The 21,777-nt window shown below is 43.0% G+C and overlaps 1 protein-coding gene across 2 annotated transcripts in view; it reads right to left on the bottom strand.

Annotated features, from left to right (window-relative positions):
- Positions 1-425: 425 nt before the first annotated feature.
- Crk (CRK proto-oncogene, adaptor protein) overlaps positions 426-21,777 on the bottom strand; it is a 30,520-nt gene continuing 9,168 nt past the window's right edge. The window contains exons 2-3 of one of the 2 annotated variants that reach the window (XM_052756415.1): positions 16,878-17,413; positions 426-3,169 (exon numbers count right to left, since the gene is read on the bottom strand). In XM_052756415.1, the coding sequence (XP_052612375.1) occupies positions 3,032-3,169; positions 16,878-17,413 (674 nt within the window). In that variant the 3' untranslated portion in view covers positions 426-3,031. The remainder of the gene's footprint in view (positions 3,170-16,877; positions 17,414-21,777) is intronic. The other variant, XM_052756416.1, reaches the window with a different exon arrangement.

A 21,777-nucleotide genomic window follows, 5' to 3' on the forward strand; every position in this document is an offset into this window, starting at 1 on the left:
GTGGCATGTAATCTACTTTTGCCATTGTTGTTACCGTCAGAACCTTCCCTGTGCATTTGCTACTTACATTAATGGAGCACCTACACTAACATTCTGAAGCCTTCAAGCTCCCCATCACATCGTCGTCGTCGTCGTTGTCTTACACTCACAAATACCCTTTTCCAGACGAGTCTGGTGCTCTGTTCACAACCTGCTTCCTTTAGATTTCATAGACGATTTTCTTCATGTTCCCCTCACAGCCATATCATCCTTTCTAGAGATCCCACACAGCATACCCAAGGATTAACCCCATCTTTAAGCATCCACCATGTATTTAAGTTTATATGACTATTGACGGGCAGTTGAGACACACATTTTCTATTCCTTAAAACATAAAGGTTTCACTCTTTTGTGACAAATATTCCAAGATTATTTTCTCCAAAAGATCACCAAGCCAAACATTTGGCCATACTTTTATTTACTACATATACTATAAACATATACAATACATGCTACAAAAAAAAAACCATTTTTTAAAATTTAACTGTCAAGAAAGTGTATAGTGTTATAATACAATGGCACATGTTCATATTTTATTTCAAATTGGTTTGCTTATCACCCATTTCAAACCATTAATAGTGAAATGTTACTTGTGGAAAATTAAAATTATCTATTTGCATTATTAATAAACAATTCCAACAAATTAATAAGAATTAACCATGTCAAATATTAGTATCCAAAAATGGGCTCTTGCAGAAGTGATTATATAAAACATAGCAGCCAATTTCAGTTTATTTTGCTCTGTGACAATGTACATATGCACTTGACTAGGATTCTAGCACTTGCTATTTTTGGAAGATATTTGTAAGAAGTCCTTTGATCTCTTGAGGTCCAATAACTGCTACACCCAGCCAAATTCAACCAACAGTTCGTGTAATGGCTCTGAACAACTAGTCACTGAGGAGTTCTTCTGATCCCATCAACACCACACACAATGAAGACAGTACAAGCCAGCATCAAAGGCAAAGGCAAAGAAAATACAAACATTCAAATCAACTGTGACAAGGATTTTCTACAAGGAATTAAGATGCCATAATTTCAGGGACAGATTTTTTTTTTTTTTATTTAATTTATTTGGTTTTTGAGACAAGGTCTCACTTTGGAACTCTGACTGTCCTAGAAGTAGCTCTGTAGACCAGGCTGGCTTCTAACTCAAAGACCCATCTGCCTTTGAGTGCTAGGACTAAAGGCGTGTGCCACTATGCCTGGCTTAGGAAAACAAGATTTAATGTGCACTGGGATTTACAGTATCTATACTAACTGAAAACTGAACCAAGTAGTCAGGTGGAATATACCACATACTGCAAATCTGTCCACTCAACATCATCGAGCACCTACTATGTACTTAGCACTGTGCCAACATCTCCAAAGTTGAGTTTTAATGTCTTTATCAAGTTTTTACTTTAGAGTGAGGTAAAAATGTATTAAATTAGCGTCATTAGTTTGCCTGTGGTAATGTATGCAATCCTATGCCAACTGGTGTCCCTGGTCATGTAACAAGCTTCTGCACTCTGCTCACTCTTTCATACAAAATTTCTACACACATGTGCTAAGCAATGTGCTAGTCACTGAAATACCATGATTTGGTGTATGTTCAAAGAATGCAAGTTCATCATATTAATCTATACAGGACAACTAAGAAGGTACATTATTTTTCTAAAATGAGGTTCAAAGCAAAGTATAAGGTGTTTCTATTGGTCATACCACACCAGAGACCAGCAAGTGTCTTTATCACCCAAAAGTCTCATGTTACAGTCTAAAGAAACCCTAAATCATTTGTGGCCTCACAGGCCTATTCTCTGGAGCATCTGACCCCACATAAATCATTCTATACTTTAAAGGGCTTATAAACTAAATCTGGACAAGAGGAAAACCCAAATGAAGGCAATTTATAATATAATGTACTTCAAGAACTATTTTGACCATGTAAAATGATACATAAGGAATTTATGACTGGCACAGTTTTCAAAGTACTAATCCTACCCCAATGCATAGAATTCTAATCTGCCTTTTATACAACTTGCACATGATGCAGAGGGCAGAGTTTGGCCCCTGATACCTTCTACAGGATACAATATGGGATTGGTCCTTCCACTCCAAGTAGAATCTGAGAACTCTTAAGTATCCCATTAGGATACTAGTAATCAGGAGAAATGGCCCTGCCGGATCCGTTCCATCAGCAAGGAGTCTCTTAGCTGTGGTAGCAGTGTGAACCTATGATGCCCCCTTGGGGGAAGGCAGAAAGCTGGGAGTTTCTCCACTGAGTGAATCCAATACTGGCTTAAAGCTATGCACTGAATAAAGTGCTCTGCACATCCTGCTTCTCATCTGGAATGAAGATATTCACTATCCTAAGAATCAGGCCACTTACAGGTACAGGGGAAGAGAGTAACAAGGAAAGAATCCAAGAAAAAGTATGAAGCATTGACTGGGAAGGAAGACAAATGCCTCTAGTAGTGTTCTCAGAATCCTCAGGATTTGAAATGTCAGAATGAGTCATACAATGGTCATGGTCCATAAATGCAAATGCAATCCCACTGGGTAATATTCACACAGTGCATGATTACTTCATGGGAGTGGGAGGGAACAGTCTGCTGCCTTTTGATAGTATGGTTTCAGAATGAAAACAGAACCACTGAAGAAATCAGGGTAAGCAGTGTGTAACATTCTTTTCCTGACCATCAGTTTTCCACAGGTTGATCTATACTGCCAAAGAGAAAGGAGGCAAGGTATTTACCTCTTCTCATACAGGCATGGCCACTATCACCAAAAATTGCCAATTCAGAAGTTAACCACACAAGCCCTCCAGTTTCGTACCCTGAATATGGTAAATACGAGTAAGAATGGAGTAATTCAGTCTTAAAAAAGATCACAGGTAACAGAATGCTTATATAAACTAGACTGCTTTTGACACCTGTAAGAAAATTGTATAGATGGCAATTGGGGGAAAAACCAGATTGTTCCCATCTGTCAGCCAACTGTTGAGCTATACTCAGCTGAAGTCCTCATCAGGATTCTGTTGATCCAGCAGACGGACATGTGTGAATGGGAAGTGACCTCGTTTGCCATTACACTCCCCTTCCCACTGACCACTCACATTAATCTTCGTAACCTTTACCAGCTCACCGACCTGCAGGACGAGAATAAGGAGAGCACTTTATTTCCAGTCAAGAATGCAAGCTGAAAATCTCCATTCTCTGTTAGGCATACCCTGCCCATGTGATTGCTCTAGGGCTGATATTATAGAAATGGCTACTCACTACCTCCCCAGCCCCAGCCACCAGACTGGTTACTCGTGGTTAATGCAGGCAAAAGGAAAGAGTGTTGTTAGCAGTGGAGAAAGACACTGAGAATACACAAAGTAAAATGATCCTAGAAAATGACACTTCCTGTGAACTCAGCATGTCTAGTGAGCGAGCTAATCTTCCTTTTCTCTGGTCTACTATTCTCAACAACTCCCCACCCCACCCGACAAGCTCTGGCTTAGGGACTAACACCCAGTTCTTCTTGGGGGTAGCATGCACAGATGGTAGCATGGCCCAACCCCTACCTTAGCACAACTCTCTCATACACACTGTGGCGGCCACTGCTTACACAGCAGAAGGCAACCACAGCAAGCACACTGCATTTGGACCCAGAAAATGAAGTGTTCTTACTGTTTTCGAGCCCAGGCCAAGTGTAGAGAAGGTACAGGCCAAAATGCCAAATCCTCTCAGTTCCCAGCAAATGTCAACTCTCAAACCTACTGGCTGACTTGCTGCTCCTTAAAACAGCATGCATTCATTACCCAATCGGGGACAAAGGAAACAAAATCCACTACCGACTGTAGCTATAACCAGCTAACTATCACCCCTTCTAGTTCTAAAATCAAATATAAAGTTTTAACAAGATATATCTCCACTTTGCCATGAACTTAAGACAAGGTCAGTTTGATAAATAAATTCACTGAGGCAAAACACTAAACAAACAGCATGGTGGTGCATGCTGTAATCCCAGCACTTGGGACACAGGAGGAGGAAGACGATGAGTTTAAAGCTATCCTCAGCTACATGGGAAATGTGAGGCACGTGTGCCGGACTACACACGTCCTGTCTCAAAAGAGAAAATGTAGCAACAAAAAATAAATAAATAAATAAATAAAACACAACAGAAAGACCCCGACTAAGAAGCCAGATGGGGACCACTGTTTGCGAGTCCCTTGAGCTTCCCACTGTTCCTGTCTTTGGAGTCTATTTTATGGTACAATAGGGTATTTTAGAGACATTAATTTCTAATTCTCATAATAAACCTCCAGGATAAGAACATTTTTTATTTTACAGACAAAATGGAGGATTAGAACAATCATGATATTCACACAGCCAATGATTTGAACTCAGAGTTACGTGACGCTGAAGCTCACTGTGCTATTAGATCAGGAACCTTGAAGCTCTGCTGTATGAGGGAGGCTTCATGGTAAGAACATCTCTTGGAGTTCCTGTGCAAAGCCAACTCATGTGAAGGCCCAGGGACTCCTAGAGAACCAGTCTGATCATACTAACAGGGAACACTCTTGCTTACTGGTTGGTCTGTAATTTCCCACGAAAAAATATGAAAACCACAAAGGCCTTATGTGTTTGTTTGAACAACAGAAAAACAGAACAGGCCGGAGGGGAGTAACAGAAATTAAGGATAAGATACAAAGGGTGAAAAAAGAGAGCAGCTCCAACGGCAAGCAACCATCTGGCTCCAAGTCAGACATCCAAGGTGGCTGACGGACGACCACAGGTTTTCATATGGTCTTCAAGGACCCAAGACACTCAAGTAAAGTTTCACTTGTTAGTAAAAGTAATCTTCGGCTAGGGTGCACCTCCATGATATGGCATGCACACAGCATACACAAGGCCCTAGACAACTGATACAAGAGAGCATTCTAAAGTGCTGGAAATGTGTGAACCGTTGACTTGCATCATACAAGTGTCCATATCTGTAAATTCACTGAACTGCATATTTAAGTTCTGTATGTTACCAAATGATTTTATACCTCAGTAAAAAGTGGGAGGGTATCTGGCAATATTTTACTTAGCTTTTCCTAGGTGTTAGATCATCCATCTGTCATCAGGCCTTTTCTCTTTTAAGGAGAAATGGGGAGTTCCTATAGGGCCAGGCATCACTGGAGGACAGAACTGTGTGTACACCATGCATCAAAACAGAGCCAACATCTTTTCTCTTTCTTTCCTTCCTCCTATGGGGTTTTTTGTTCTGAGACAGGATCTCCTCACTCTGGAGACCTGGCTGGCCTCAAATTCACAGAGAGCTGCCTGCCTCTCCCACCCAAATGCTGAGATGAAAGGTGTGTGCTACGATGTCTGGCTTTAGAGCCCTCCCCCCCCCCCCCCCCCCCTCTTCGAGACAGGGTTTCTTCGTGTAGTTTTTGGTGCCTGTCCTGGATCTCACTATGTACACTAGGCTAGCCTTGAACTCACAGAGATCCTCCTGGCTCAGCCTCCCAAGTGCTGGGATTAAGGACATGTGCCACCACTGCCTGGCATCAGAGCCCTCTTTAAGATACAGATTCCTGAGGTGGTGGAGCTCGGCTTTAATTCCAGCATTCAGGAGGCCAGTGGCAGGCAGATTTGAGTTTGAGGTCAGCCTGGTCTCCAGAGTGAGTTCAGGACAGCCAGAGCTACACCGAAAAGCCTTGTCTCTAAAAACAAAACAACAAAAACAAAAACTATATATATATTTTCATTCTCCTGATTTCACTCTACAAAGGAGACTCAAGAAAAACTACCTTACTCTTTTTTTTTAAATTATCTAGTTTTACTTTATGGACATTGGTGTTTGTCATGGCTGTTAAGTCTCCTGGAATTGGAGTTGCATACAGTTACAGGCTTCCATGTGGGTGCTCGGAATTGAACCTGGGTCCTCTGGAAGAGCAGCCAGTGCTCTCAACCATTGAGCCATCTCTCCAGCCCCCTGTATCTTACTTTTTTTTTTTTTTTTTAAAGATTTATTTATTTAGTATGTATACAGTGTTCTGTTTGTATGTATGTCTGCACACCAGAAGAGGGCACCAGATCTTATTGTAGATGGCTGTGAGCCAGCATGTGGTTGCTGGGAATTGAACTCAGGGCCTCTGGAAGAGCAGTCAGTGCTCTTAACCTCTGAGCCATCTCTCCAGCCCTGTATCTTACTCTTAAACACAAACTTCATCAATCAGGAGTGAAAGGCAACCATCAACGAAATGATTGTAAGTTTTTTGTTTGTTTTGTTCTTCTATGTAACAGCTTTGGTGGTCTCAGAACTCACCAGGCTGGCCTCATACTCACAGAGATCTGCCCGACTCTGCCTCCCAAGTGCTGGGATTAAAGGTGTGCACCACCACTGCCCAGCAATAATTGTCTTTTTTTTTGGTTTTTCAAGACAGGATTTCTCTGTGTCATTTTGGTGCCTGTCCTGGATCTCGCTCTGTAGCCCAGGCTGGCCTCGAACTCACAGAGATCTGCCTGGCTCTGCCTCCCAAGTGCTGAGGTTAAAGGCATGCACCACCGCTGTCTGGCCGACTGTCATTTTTAAATAGACCTAAGAGGTACATATAAATAGTCAGCTGGGCTAATAAAACTCCCTAAAGTGGCCATCAACTACAAATACTTCAAAAAGACAATTATTAAGATAACCCTTTGTCGCCGGGCGGTGGTGGCGCACGCCTTTAATCCCAGCACTCGGGAGGCAGAGTCAGGCGGATCTCTGTGAGTTCGAGGCCAGCCTGGTCTCCAAAGCGAGTTCCAGGAAAGGCGCAAAGCTACACAGAGAAACCCTGTCTCAAAAAACCAAAAAAAAAAAAAAGATAACCCTTTGTACCCCATGGGGTCGTCCTCCTGAAATGCTTTGGGGCTCTTGAGGGCAAGGACAAGAGCCAAAGAGAACATGACTAAACTTAAGAGATAAGGGCTTTCAGTGAAGCCCCACGAGATGGGTTTCCCAACAGTTTGGGGGAAAGAGCAGCTGTCAGTTCTGGGGCATCGAGAGCAATTCTTGCTCTGTGTCAGAAAGCCAGACTAAAGAGGGAGGTTTATTTGGGTTTCCTGAGCTAGTCAGGTAGCTCAGGCTGACCTGACACTCACACAGCCGAGGATGAACTAACTGCTGCTCTTCCTGATCCTCCTGCCCAGACCTCCTCACCTCCCAAATGCCGGTATTATACGTATGCAGCACCATGTCTGGCTTTTGTGCTCTTTTATTTATTTTATTTTTGTCTGTTTGAGGCAGGGTCTTACAGTGTAGCCCTGGCTGGCTTGATCTCATATAGACAAGGCTGGCCTCCAACTCTCAGAAATCCTCCTGCCTCTGCTCCTCCCAAGTGTTGGGTAAGTACCACAAAGCCAGTAGAATAAAAGTATCTGCCCCAGAAATGCTCTATGTTTTTGTTTTTCTTTTTTGAGACAAAGTCTCACTATGGACTCTTGGCTGGCCTGATACTTCCTATGTTGACCAGGATAAATTTGTGAATATTCTCCTCTATCTGCCTGCTGGGTACTGGAATCGTGGGTATATGCTACAACCCACAGTAAAATGTTACAATCTTTTCTTGTTTTGTTTTTCAAGACAGGGTTCCTCTGTGTAGCCCTGGCTGCCCTGGAACTTACTCTGTAGACCAGGCTGGTCTTGAATTCAAGAGATCCGCCTCCTGAGTGCTGGGATTAAAGGCACACTCCATCACCACCCAACCATTTCAATTTTTTTTGTTTTTGTTTTTGGTTTTTTGAGACAGGTTTTCTCTGTATAGTTTTGGTGCCTGTCCTGGATTTCACTCTGTAGACCAGGCTGGCCTCGAACTCACAGAGATCCACCTGGCTCTGCCTCCCAAGTGCTGGGATTAAAGGCATGCACCACCACCGCCCAGCTCTCATATAATTTTTAAAATTTATTTTTATTTGATGTGCATTGATGTTTTGCCTGCATGTATGTCTGTTTGAGGGTGTTGGGATCCCCTGGAGCCAGAGTTACAGATAATTGCGATCTGTCATGTGGGTGCTTCGATTGAACCCCAGCCGTCTGGAACAGCCTTAACGGTGCTGAGCCATCTCTCTGCCCATTATTTCAAATTTGAAATGAGACAAATAAACAGAAAACAAAAAGTCAGTTAGGGTACATGGTACAATACATATAATCTTAGAATGCTGGAGGCTGAGCCAGGAGATTCATTGCTAGCCTGGGTTACAGCAAGATTCTAGTCTCAACATTAACCACGAAGACAAACAAGAAATAAAAAGACCTTCACACGGATTATCAAGACTCTCAAGAACTCTTAATTAAAGATGACCTTTAACTTCTGATCTTCCTGTTTCTACCTCCCAAGTACGAGGATAACAGGTGTGTACAACCAGAGGTTCTGATGACTTTTTCTCCTGATACAGCATCTTCCTATACAGTCCTAGTTGGCCTGGTATTACTAACTATGTATTACTCTAAACTGGCCTTGAACTCAGTAATCCTTAGCTTCACAAGTGCTGACTTTATAGGTCAGCTTAGTTTTTTTTCTTTTTCCTTTTCTCTTGGGGAGAGAGGGTCAAGGAGGAAGGAGCGTGCGACAGGGTATTAACCCTGATGCTGCCCCAGTATCCCGAGCTCCAAGGACTCTTAGACCACTGTTTCTTGCTCCATCGGGTCCTCACCCTCCCGACTGACTCTCTGACATCCTCCAGAGCAAGCCTGAGGATGAAGCAGACAGTGATCTATAAAGGGGACTAAACCAGGCTATTGGCTCCCAAGAAACTGAATGAACTGGTTTGCTTCCTGGCTCTGTACAGCCACCAAAGTCAGCTGTGACCCTAGTGAAGACATAATTAAACCTAGAATAGTCTGGGAACAAAAGAACACCCAGCTATCCTCACCAGGAAGTCTTAGTAACAAGGAAAAAGAAACTGGAGTCCAAACGGCATGAAACTCTGAAATTCACTAACTAGGAGGCTATCAGGGAATTATGTGAGCTCCTTTGTGGGTACACCTCCAGGTGAATCTTTTCTAGGTTTTGTCCCTCTTACCTAAGGGACAGACAGCAACAACCGCCAGCTTTCCTCCAATCCAGACCTGCAGGACTCCTGTGAGCCCCGCCCGAGCAGGATGTGCAGGCCAGCACAGGGACAGAAAGCCAGGGAGCCCAGAGGTTCACAGCAGGTGTTTTCTCTCATTCTTCCTGGTGTGTACTTTCAATGAGCTCTTTACACTTGCATACACATGGAGGTGAGAGACAACTTGGAGAGTCCCATCTTTCTTCCCACCATGGGTTTTCAGGATGGAACCCAGATCTTAGACTTTGATGGCAAGCGTCTTTACCTGCAGCATCATTTCACCCATAATATATTTTGAGACAGTGTTTTTCACTGAACCCGAGCTCACCAATTTGGCATGGCCTAGCTGTGCAGTGCAACTCCAGGGATCCTGTGTCTGCCTCATCCAGCTGCTAGAATTAAAGGCACATGCTGTTGCTCCTTGCTCTCTATGTAGGTTCCAGGAATCCAAATTCAGATACTAAGTCCTATGTGGCAAGGGAAGTAACCCATCTCCCCAGTTCTTCTTCAGGTTGAGGCAGGGGAATGCTATAGCATTATCTTTTTTTTTTTTTTTAAAGATGTATTTATTCATTATGTATACAGTGTTCTGCCTGCATGTATGCTTGCACTCCAGAAGAGGGCACCAGATCTCATTACAGATGGTTGTGAGCCACCATGTGGTTGCTGGGAATTGAACTCATGACCTCTGGAAGAACAGTCAGTGCTCTTAACCGCTGAGCCATCTCTCCAGCCCTGTCCTAACATTTTTTAATATAACTAAGACAAAAGAATACTTTAAGATTTGTCTGGGGAGAAAGTTAAGGAAATCTAAGGAAGGAGTCAGCAAATCATGGCTTCTAAATCAAATCCAGCTTGCTGTTTTGTAAACAGTTTGTCATTCTGTGTATTTGTGCCTGCTTCAGAAGTTAGAGGACAACTCTGTGGAGTCGGTTCTCTCCTTCCCCTAGTGCAGGGGCTGGATGGCTCCATGGTCTCTATTCATAAGGACTCCACTCTGCCACTGTAACCAGAAGGTAGTTATAAACAAGACAACAAGTAGAGCCCGGTGTGTTCCAATAAAGCTACCAGTGAGCTAGCAAGACGGTAAGAGAGCTTATTTCAAAACCTTAAGACTTGAGTTCAACTCCCGTAAGTCAAGGAAACGTGCAAGGAGAAACTAAGTTTGGTGGTGTACACGTTTAATCCCAGTACTCAGGAAGTAGGTAAATCTGAGTTCCTGAGGCCAACCTCAGGACTGTGAGTTCCATGCCTAGAGTACACAGATATCTAAATAAATATAATCAAAAAAGGCTGAGAACCAGGCATAGTGTCTCACATCTGTAATCCCAGCCCTTGAGAGGCTGAGGCAGAAAGGTTGCCTTGAGTTTAAGATGAGCCAGGGCTATAGGTGTGAAAACCTGCCTCAAAAAGAAAAGGCTAGGGATATATATATATATATTTCCTAGCATGCAAAGCCTTGATTTAATCTCCAGTACCATTGAAAACAGCAAAGCTGGGAGCTGGGCATGGTGGTGCTTACCTTTAATCCCAGAACTTGGGAGGCAGGCAGACAGATCTATACCAGTTTAAAACCAGACTCATCTACATATTGAGTTCCAGGCCAGGACTATATAGTGAGACCTCATCTCAAAAACAAACAAACAAATAAATCCCTGTGTCCACAAAGGAAAGCTAAACAGAAGTAATTTTCTGGTCAGGGGGTCTATCACTGTGATAGAGCACTGGCCTAGCATCCATGAGAGGCCTGGGTTCAAATCCCCATACTATAAAATTGTTTTTCCTAAAAATTAGTATTATAAATGAGACCTAAAGTCCCCAAACTTTGCAGTGTCAGAGGCATGGCACAAACCATGCCAAAGTATTTTAAGCTGTTGAGGGAAACACAGGAACACTCGACCTACACTGAGTTACTAGGCGGAGCTGGAGAGATGGCTCTTCCAAAGGATGTGAGTTCAATTCCCAGCACCCACATGGCAGTTTACAACTGTCTGTGACTCCAGTTCCAGGGGATCTGACACCCTCAAACAGACATACATGCAGGCAAAACTCTAATGCACACTAAATAAATAAATAAATCTCTTTTTTTGTTTTTTTTGAGATAGGGTTTCTCTGTGGAGCTTTGAGCCTTTCCTGGAACTCGCTTTTGGAGACCAGGCTGGCCTCGAACTCACAGAGATCCGCCTGCCTCTGCCTCCCAAGTGCTGGGATTAAAGGCGTGCGCCACCACTGCCCAGCCTTCTTTCTTTCTTTCCTTCTTTCTTTCTTTCTTTTTCTTTCTTTCTTTCTTTCTTTTAAAATAAATAAATCTTTAAAAAAATAAAAATAAAAAGTTACTAGGCTAGAGGAAGTTCACAGTTCTGACAAAAGGTCTTACTAGAGGTACTTGAAGATATCATGTTTATGAAGTTGGGTTGTGGAAGTTGCAATGTAATTATAAAAAAAAATAAAAATAACCATCAGAACTGGAGGGGGGCGGGGCTCACCAGAGGCAGTCGGATCTCTGTGAGTTCGAGGCCAGTCTGGTCTACAGAGCGAGTTCTAGGACAGCCAGGGCTACGCAGAGAAACCCTGTCTCAAAAAACCAAAAGCAAACAAACAAACAAAAAAAAAACATCCACCATCCAGGCAGGCATGGTGTCAGCACTGGAGACAGGCAGGAAGATCAGGATAAAGGCCATTTTCAACTACACAGGGAAATGGAGAACAGAGTGTGCTACATAAGGCTCAGCCTCAAAAATACCAAGGTATGGACAATGGTCACCAAGCCAATGAGTTTAGTCCCTGAGTGTAGTGGATACATGGTGGAAGAGAACTGACTCCCAAGTTGTCCTCTAGTCCCCACATGTATAAAGTTATTACATGTATGTATTCCCAAAAAGAAATATATAAATGTATTCTTTTAAATTAAACAAACCAGGGGCTGGAGAGATGGCTCAGAGGTTAAGAGCACTGGCTGCTCTTCCAGAGAACCCAGGTTCAATTCCCAGTACCCATATGGCAGCTCACAACTGTCCATAGCTCTGGTTCCAGGGGATCTGACACCTTCACACAGACATACAATACATGAAGGCAAAACACCAATGCACATAAAATAAAAATAAATTATAAAACAAACAAGGAAGCAAAGGTGAGTAGGATGTGACTATGAGTACGGTACAAAAATGTCATAAAGAAACCCACTATTTTGATTGATTACTCAAAAAAGTGTATGTAACTTACAGATATAAATATAAAGTGAGAAATGAGAGTGGAAATGTTCAACATGGTCGCAAGGTATGATAAACTAGGAGGTGTCCAACTGATGTACACATCTCACTAGGTAAAGTATTAGTTATTCAATGCTAAACTAAAAATATCTTCTTTTAATTACATTTGTTTTTGAAAACAGCCATTATGTAATAAATGTACTTAAGACTGAACCCAAGCAGAGTGAAAGGGGTCTGTAATCGTAGCTTTGGGGGCTAGGGATACACCTCAGTGGTAAATCCTTGTCCAGACCCTAAGTTACTAATGAAACAACAAAAAGCACCAGTTATAATATAAAGAACAAAAAAGTATTTAAGAGGCTAAAGCAGGATGATAATGTTCAAGGCCAGCCTAGACTTTACCTGACTTTAAGATCAGGCTATGCTACATTAAAAACTCATACAAAGTTTTTGGGTTCTCAAAAAAAGTTATTATGAAGATACCAAAGACATTTTTAATATTTGAAAGATGAGTTTGTTATTTCCAAAGTCCTCTGTGTGTGTGTTGCTAGGGATTAAAACCAAGGCCTTGTGCACACTACAGGAGTGCTCTAGTATTGAACCGCAAACCCCACCAAGGCCATTCATTCATTCTAGGACTCAAATAGAGTCTGGCTTACATACCAAGACTCTGTCTTAAAAAGCAGGGATGGGAGCCGGGTGGGTGGGGTGGGGGTGGGGGTACAAACTTTAATCCCAGCCTTCAGAAGGCAGAGGCAGGCGACCCTGTCTCAAAAAAAAACAACAGCAAAACAAAACAGCAACAACAACAAAAGTCGAAGGGAGGGCTGGGTGTGGTGGCACACAACCTTAATCCTGGATTTTGGGAGGCAGAGCCAGGAGGATCTCTGGGCATTTTCGACCAACCTGGGCTGCATGAGACTCAGCCTCCAAAAAAAAACTAAAAAGGGGAAAAAAATCATCTTTAAAAAAATGTTGTCATTTCTGTGTTTGCAAGAGCTTAAGATCCCCTTGGAAGTAGACTTCGAGCGGTGAGCTGCCTGATGTGGAGAACCCAGGTCCTCTGTAAGAAATAAAAATGATCTTAACCCATGAGCCACGTCTCTAGCCCCCACCACCACTAATGAACTTATTTGAAAGCAAACAAATAGACCTCATCTATCTGTGTCAAGGAGGACTGCAACGCTGTTAGGAAGACAAAAAGAGACTGTATCTCTGGATTCAACATCTCTAATGCCTCCAACAGTCTGAATGTCACTCAACCCTACCTCCTTTTCTGGAATCAGGGACAGCGTCTGATTATGTAGCCCAGGCTGGCCTTAAACTTGAGATCCTCTTACCTTCACCTCCATCATGCTGGGGTTTACCATCACACTGGATTCAACCTGTTTGCCTAGGAGTTTGTTCCCTACAGCAAAGGAGAGTTAAGATTCCTTCCCACTGAAGAATTCTCATATGCCTACTGTTTTTGTTTTTAAGACAGAAATTTTGTAGCTCTGACTGTCCTGGAACTCACTATATAGACCAGACTAGCCTTGAACTCACTGAGATCCAAATTCAGGGATTAAAAGCATGTACCACCATGTACAGCCTAAGCTATTTCTTCAAACATGTAAGAAAGGTGTTTTAAAGCCATTTTAGGGTATCTGTTTTATATTGAAAGAGGTCCTTTTTAGTAATAAACATAAATAACTCAACACCAACTAAAAAGAAATTTTATAAAATCACACCAGTTTTCAATTCAAATCTTTATCCCCCAAGATTTTTGTAGTATTTCATAGCAGAGAAAGCAGTTCCACCATTTTTTAAGCATTGATGCTATTAATTAAGTGACATCCTTAGAAATAATCTTTCACTGGCCTGGAGAAATGGCTCAACAGCTAAGAGCATGTGCTGTTCTTGCAGAGGATCAACATTCAGTTCTCGGTACCCATATGATGGCTCACAACTATCTGTAACTCCAGTTCGAACCTCATACACACATGCAGGCAAAATACTCACACAGGTAGAATAAAATCAACAAATCTTTTTTTAAAATTGGCAAAGAAGTGGAAAACGGAAGTGAAACTGACACAGTCACTATCCTCTTCTGGGTATGCAGTGACCTGGTCCAGGAATGCTGTTTTCCCACTCCAGTCTGTTAATAAGATCCATAATCAATGATACATGCCCACACAAGCTAGATGTGAGCATCATCCCTCAACTTCATGAGCTGAAAAACTTGCTTTCTTTATCTTCCAAGCAGTGTGACCTAGATAACATATACTCCATTTCTCAAAGCCAAGACATGAACTTTAAGACATAATTTCAAAAAAATACAAACTTCAGCAGGAGTATGATGATTCATGCCTATAATCCTAACACTTGGGGGCTTCTGCAGGAGTATCATAAATGGGAAGACAGTGAGCTCCAGGCTAGACTGGGCTAGAATGAGTCCCCATCTCAACAAAACAGAACATTTTTAAAAAGCTGGAGGTGGTGGCACATGCCTTTACTCCTAGCATCCTCTCTGTATGTTCAAGACCAGCCTAGTGAGTTCAGGACAGCCAGAGTTACATAGTGAGACCCTGCCTCAAAAAAACAAAAATTATAAATAAACAAATAATACAGTTTTCAGTCAAACCTAGGAAACACAATTAACTTAATTTACACACCCACTAGATCAGAAATGAAAATTTCGGGGCTGGTGAGATGGCTCAGTGGTTAAGAGCACTGTGCACTACCTGCTCTTCCAAAGGACCAGAGTTCCAGTGCCAGCACCCACAAGACAGTTTGCAACTTCCAATACCAAGGCATTCAATGCACTCTTCTGGCCACTGTGGGCATATGATATATAGACAGATGGAAGGAGAATATCCATACACATATAATAATTTTTTGGGGGGGTGGTTTGAGACAGGGGTTCGGTCTGTGTAGCCTTAACTTTCCTGGAACTCGCCGGGCGGTGGTGGCGCACACCTTTAATCCCAGCACTCGGGAGGCAGAGCCAGGCGGATCTCTGTGAGTTCAAGGCCAGCCTGGGCTACCAAGTGAGTTCCAGGAAAAGGCGCAAAGCTACACAGAGAAACCCTGTCTCAAAAAACAAAACAAACAAACAAAAAAACTTTCCTGGAACTCACAGAGACCCGCCTGCCTCTGCCTCCCAAGTGCTGGGATTAAAGGTGTGCGCCACCACACCTGGCAAATAAGAAGAGTAAATTTAAAGAAAAAAAAAATCAATCAAATGCATTAACGTCAGAGTCTGGTTCAAATCAATTTTTGCTCATTCTGTGGACTAAGAGTCTCACAGACAGTTCCTACCCCAACTGTAAGAACACAACCCAAAGGAAAGAGAAGAGCCAAATCACCAGAGTACTTTACCCCTTCCCTGCTGCTGTGTTCACATAACCCCAGGCCATGCTTATGGGAGCTGGCTACCTATTTACTCAGTCAATCCATGGTAGGCTCTGAAAGATGGGCCAGCGCGCCATCTCTGCATTCAAGCAGGTGAGAGACAGTGCTGAAGAGGAACAAAGGAATAAATGCAATGAATGGCAGGTCATAAGAAAGGCTACGATGGAAGAAAAAAAAAAGCCAGGCAGTGGTGGCGCACGCCTTTAATCCCAGCACTCGGGAGGCAGAGGCAGGTGGATCTCTGTGAGTTCGAGGCCAGCCTGGGCTACAGAGTGAGTTCCAGGAAAGGGGCAAAGCTACACAGAGAAACCCTGTCTCAAAAAAAAAAAAAAAAAAAGTCACTCAACTGACTTCTCCATTCCAACACACTAAGCAAAAAAGACAAGTAAATCTGTTTTCTGTAACTCACTCTCTTAGTTTTATGGCTCAATTCACATCTGCACACCACTATTTCCTCCCTATTCTGTGTGTGTGTGTGTGTGTGTGTGTGTGTGTGTGTGTGTGTGTGTGTGTGTGACACACTAAACCCAGGGCCTGCTCAAGGCTAGCATTCAGCCTTTCCTGATTCATGTCAAAAATAATTAATAGTACAGCTATCCATTACAATAAAAGCAGCTTTTGACTGAACACGGTGGCACACACCTCTAACCCCAGCATTCGGAAAGCAGAAGCAAGTAGTTATCTGTGAGTTTCAAACCAGCCTATCTACAAAGTGAGTTCCAGGATAGCCAGGGCTACATAGACACCCAGTCTCCACAATAGAAAGAAAAAAATTATGAAAAAATCCCACTTAAGTATATTGCTACATATCACTTATTACATTCTAATCTGTGTGAACCCATCTTGTTGTAGACAGTGACAAACAGAAAGCAGGAAAGAAGTTAGGATATAGGTGAGAAAAGTTACTTCATGTTAATTCCTATGAATTCAGGTGGTTATTAGTCAAAATAGGTTTAGTAGATCAATCAGAACATTCAGTTACACAGTTTTAAGTTTACTCATTGCAAAATAGGTTTTCTCTAAAAGAGAGAAAACCCACATAAAATGTCAAAATCAGTATTTAGTGGTTTGACATCTACAACATCACAAAGCTGGTACCGCATCAGCATTCCTACAAAGCTGTAAGAGGTCTGAAAGGGAGACCCTGTAGCAGATCTCGTCTTTCTACATTTTGCACATTATGTACCTCCAAAGCCAAGGCTGTCTTGTCGTAGGCATTAGGGACTCGCTTCTGGATAACCCTGGCATAAATGGGCCCATTCTGGAGGTTAGGGAGCGGAGTGTTGACGCTGGGTTGGGCATAGGGCCCAGGCTCCGGCCCACCCAGTGGCTGTGGGTGGGAACCCTCCTGGTTACCTCCAATCAGAGCCGATACTGAGGCGGAGGCAGGTCTATACTTCTCCACGTAAGGGACTGGAATCATCCCCCTCTTTCCTTCGCTGTCCTCTGCATTCCACCACTGCTCTTCAGGCTTATCCCGGATTCTCAGGATGTCTCCTTTCTTAAAGGGAAGATCTTCTTCATCATTCCCATTAAAGTCAAAAAGGGCTCGAACATACTCTGCCTCCTCCTGCCTGAGAATCACTCCACTACCCTGCCTGGATCTGGAAACTGGTTCTATCAATGTTGTAGTGTCCAAATAGTGTATTTTGTAGAATTCCAGTAAAGCAGGCAATGAATCAAATTCTTGATCTCCTATTCGGAGCCGGGAGGGACTCACTCCTGGAAAAAACAGAGCAAAGTGTCATTTGAAGGTATACTACACTGCATATGAAACAGATTTTTATGTATTTCTCATACATATCTAGTTAATATTGGATACAAAACCCTTTCTTCACAGTGCAAACAGGTATCACCCTTTAACACTGAACATCCTCTTCCAGAGGACCCAGGTTCCATTCCCAGCACCCAAATGGTAGCCTCACAACTCTAACTCCAGTCTCAGGGGTCTAATGCCCATTTTCTTGACTCCTTGGGCACTTGGCACCCACATGATGCACAGATATCCATGCAGACTAACACCTATACATATAAAATAAATAAAATAAGCATCCTCTGGAAAGGAAGATGCCCCTCACCATGGGGAGTAGAAGGAAAAAAGACAGCAATGACAGGCCAGGCCACTGGGTTCGCCAAGATAGTACAACACACGCACTTGTTGGTCATTCTCCCAGTGTTCTGCTGCTATCCCATAAATAAAGTAACCAAATATACTCTACAACCTCAGGAAATAACAGCAAGCTCTCTTTTTTGTGGGGATGGGGGATTTGAGACAGGGTTTTTCCGTGTAACAAATCCGCCTGCCTCTGCCTGCGAAGTGCTTGGATTAAAGGCATGCACCACCATGGCTTATTTTTGTTGTTGTTATTTTGAAACATGGTCTGTGTAGCCTTGGCTGATGTGGAACTCACTTTGTAGACCAGGCTCCCAGAGAGCCATCTGTCTTTGTCTATCAACTGCTGGGATTAAAGGCACGTGCCCTGGCCTCAAGCTGTCCTTTTTAATAGGTCCATCCATGCAACTGCTTCCCATGAGATGAGAAAAACTCGGAACCTACTCTAAGCTCATACATCACCATCACTACAATGTACAATTCCAAAGATGGCATCAGGTTCCCTGGATTTGAATTACAGATGGCTTTGTGTGATGACATGTGGGTGTAAGGAACTGAACCCAGATCCTCTGCAAGAGCAGCAAATGCTCCTATTCAGAGTCTCCTCAGACCCAAAGATTTAAGTATGAATGTGTGTCTGTGTGGAGGTATGTGCACGCAGGTACCTATAGAGTTCAGAAGAGGGATTTGGATATTGGATACCCTGTAACTGGAGTTAGAGGTAGTTGTGAACTCCTGGTGTGAATGCTGGAAACTCAACTAGGGTCCTCTTTAAGAGCAATATATCTTCATCTCAAGACCATACTTTAAAAACAAAAAGTAGCCAGGCAGTAGTGGTGCATGCACACCTTTAATCCCAGTGCTGGGGGTGGGGGTGGGGCGAGGCAGAGGCAGGTGGATCTCTGTGACTTTAAGGCCAGCCTGGTCTACAGAGCGAGATCTAGGACAGCCAAAGTTACAAAGAGAAACCCTGTCTCACAATCTTCCCCTCCCCGAGTTCCTCAATCTATTCTTTGGAGAAAGGAAGATCAGGAGTTCCAAGGTCAATTTAAGATGCATATGAGTTTAAGGGCAGCCTAGTACATGAGATCCTATCACAAAAACATGAAAACTGGAACTAAGGAGATGGCTTTATTGGGAGAGTGTTAATCTAGAACTGCATTAAGCCCTGAGTTTGATACCCAGTACCACATAAACTGGTATGGTGGTACACGACCATAATTCTAACACTCTGGAAAGTACAGGCACAAAGATCAGATGTTCAATGTTATCCTCAGCTATATGGGAAGGTGGGGAACAGCCTGGAATACATAACTGCACCTCTAACCCTCCATCAATTTCTGCTCAATCAATGATCTGAGAGATATGCCACAGTTGGGTGGTGGTAGTGTACACCTTTAATCCCAGTACTTGGGAGGCAGAGGCAGGCAGATCTCTGTGAGTTCAAGGCCAGCCAAGTCTACAAAGCGAGTTCCTGGACTGCCAGGGCTACACAGAGAAACCCTGCCTCCAAAAACAAACAAACAAACAAAATAAATAAATGAAAAAAAATTCATGACAACTATGTGTATGTCATAATACAGAGCACATTTTTACTGAGTCTACAATTCAAGAATAGTAAGTGAAGACACATCAGCTCAAAAGAAACAGAGTCTAGGGATGCAGTTTAGAGGGCTTACATAGTCTACCTACGTAAACACTCTTCAGGAAAACTGCAACATTAACTCAACGGTTCTAAGGATGGGCCTACAGAGATGATTTTTGGAAGCTTAATTAATTCTTACTTATTTAAAAAAAAAAAAGAAAAAATTGGCCAGGCGGTGGTGGCGCACGCCTTTAATCCCAGCACTCGGGAGGCAGAGCCAGGCAAATCTCTGTGAGTTCGAGGCCAGCCTGGTCTCCAGGGAGTTCCAGGAAAGGCTCAAAGCTACACAAAGAAACCCTGTCTCGAAAAACCGGAAAAATAAATAAATAAAATAAATAAATAAATTGCAGGCAATGGTGGTTAATGCCTTTAATCCCAGCACTTGGGAGGCAGAGCCAGGCAGATCTCTGTGAGTTCGAGGACAGCCTGGTCTACAGAGTGAGATCCAGGACAGGCAACAACAACAACAACAACAACAAAAAACCTACACGGAGAAACCCTGTCTGGGAAAAAAAGAAAGAAAGGGAAAGGAAAGAAACTGGAGCCACCACTGCTGGCTGGTTTTTTAAAAAAAGAGTATTGTGTATGTGCATGATGCATGATTGTAATCAGGGGACAAAGGCAGAGTCAGTTCTTGCCTTCCAGCTTTATGTGGGCTCCAGGGGCCAAACTCAGGTGCTAGGCTGTCCACTGAGCCATCCCACCCCCCAGTGACTGTTTTTTGAAACAGGGTATGTGATACAGCTCAGAGTAGGCTTGAGCCTATGCTTTCCTGCCTCGGCCTTCCAAGTGCTGGGATTTTAAATGTGTATCACAGTATTGGCACGAGACTATTTTGGTTATGACTGTACAGCAATGCTACCTTACAGCTTCTCTTCACAAAGAACTGCTCCTATTCTGGTCTGTCCTCACTGATCTAATTCAAGATGATTTTCGGTGAAGACAGCAATTGTGAAATTGTTCAGAAATCTGCTCAGTACTTCCTGTTGAGAAAGCTCCAAGGACCATTTACATAGCAGAACCGCTGACACAGAAAAGAATCTGTTGCTAAGAAGATCGGCCTAGATCACAGAGGGCAGAAAACTCCACTGCTAATGTTTAGCCAACCAAAGACCAAGGTGCACCTGCCAAAACGGCTTTTACTTGTTACCCCATTGAAACCATGGTTGACAAGAAGTGTTCAGAAAGTGTCACTTACTCTTTAGAATCTTCTGCCTTAGTTTCCTGAGTACTGAGATTAGAAGCATGAGCCAACATGCCTGACTTTACATATATTTTTAAAATATTTTTTTTAAGATTTATTTATTATGTATACAGTGTTCTGCCTACATGACAGATCTCATTACAGATGGTTGTGAGCCACCAAGTGGTTGCTGGGAATTGAACTCAGGACTGCTGGAAGAGCAACCAGTGCTCTTAACTGCTGAGCCATCTCTCCAGTCCCAATTTTTTTAAATATTTGTTTTGAGACAGGGTCTTCACTATGTAGTCCTAGCTGGCCAGAAACTCACTATGTAGACCAGGTTGGCCTCAAAATCATATAGATCCAGTTGGTCCTGCCACCCAAGTACTGGCATTGAAGGCATGTGCCAAGCCTAATCTATTTATTTGTATTATTACTGTATATGTGTGCAGAGGTCAGAGGACAACTCATAGAAGTTGGTTTTCTCTTTCCACCCTACCGGGCCAAGGTCTCTCTTATTTTTGCTGTGCCTTGTAGTCCAGTCACTTAGGAGTACTAGGATTACAGGTGTGAACTACTGGATCCAGCTTTGTCACATGAGTTTCAGGGAGCTAACTCGGGTCACCAGTCCTCTCTTGGCAAGTGCTGTTACCCACTGAGCCACCTCACATACTATTAAAATTTTTCTGAAATTATATATCCTGTGTGTGGGTTAATGTTTCTGTCTGTGTTTGTTAGTAAGAGGACAATTCTATGGGGTAGATCCTCTCACTACACCATGTAGGTCCCAGGGATTGAACTCAGACCACCAGGCTTGGTGGCAAGAGCTTTTATTTACCTGCTGAGTCATCCCATCAGCCCCATACATTATTCCTTTTTTAAGATTATTTTGCCAGGTGGTGGTGTCTCAGCACTAGGGAGGCAGAGGCAGTCAGATCTCTGAGTTCAAGGCCAGCCTGGTCTACAAAGCGAGTTTTAGGACAGCCAGGGCTGCACAAACAAAAAACAAACAAAGATTTGTTTGTATTTATATGCATGTGCCTGTGTGCCATACCAGCTATAATAGGTGCTCCTTGAGGCCAGAACAGGTCAGATCACCTAGAGCTGGAGTTACAGGTGGTTTTAAGCACTCTGATAAGCTGCTG

Source organism: Peromyscus californicus, unplaced genomic scaffold (genome assembly GCF_007827085.1).
Source record: "Peromyscus californicus insignis strain IS unplaced genomic scaffold, ASM782708v3 Scaffold_3__1_contigs__length_106647218, whole genome shotgun sequence".
NCBI lineage: Eukaryota > Metazoa > Chordata > Mammalia > Rodentia > Cricetidae > Peromyscus > Peromyscus californicus.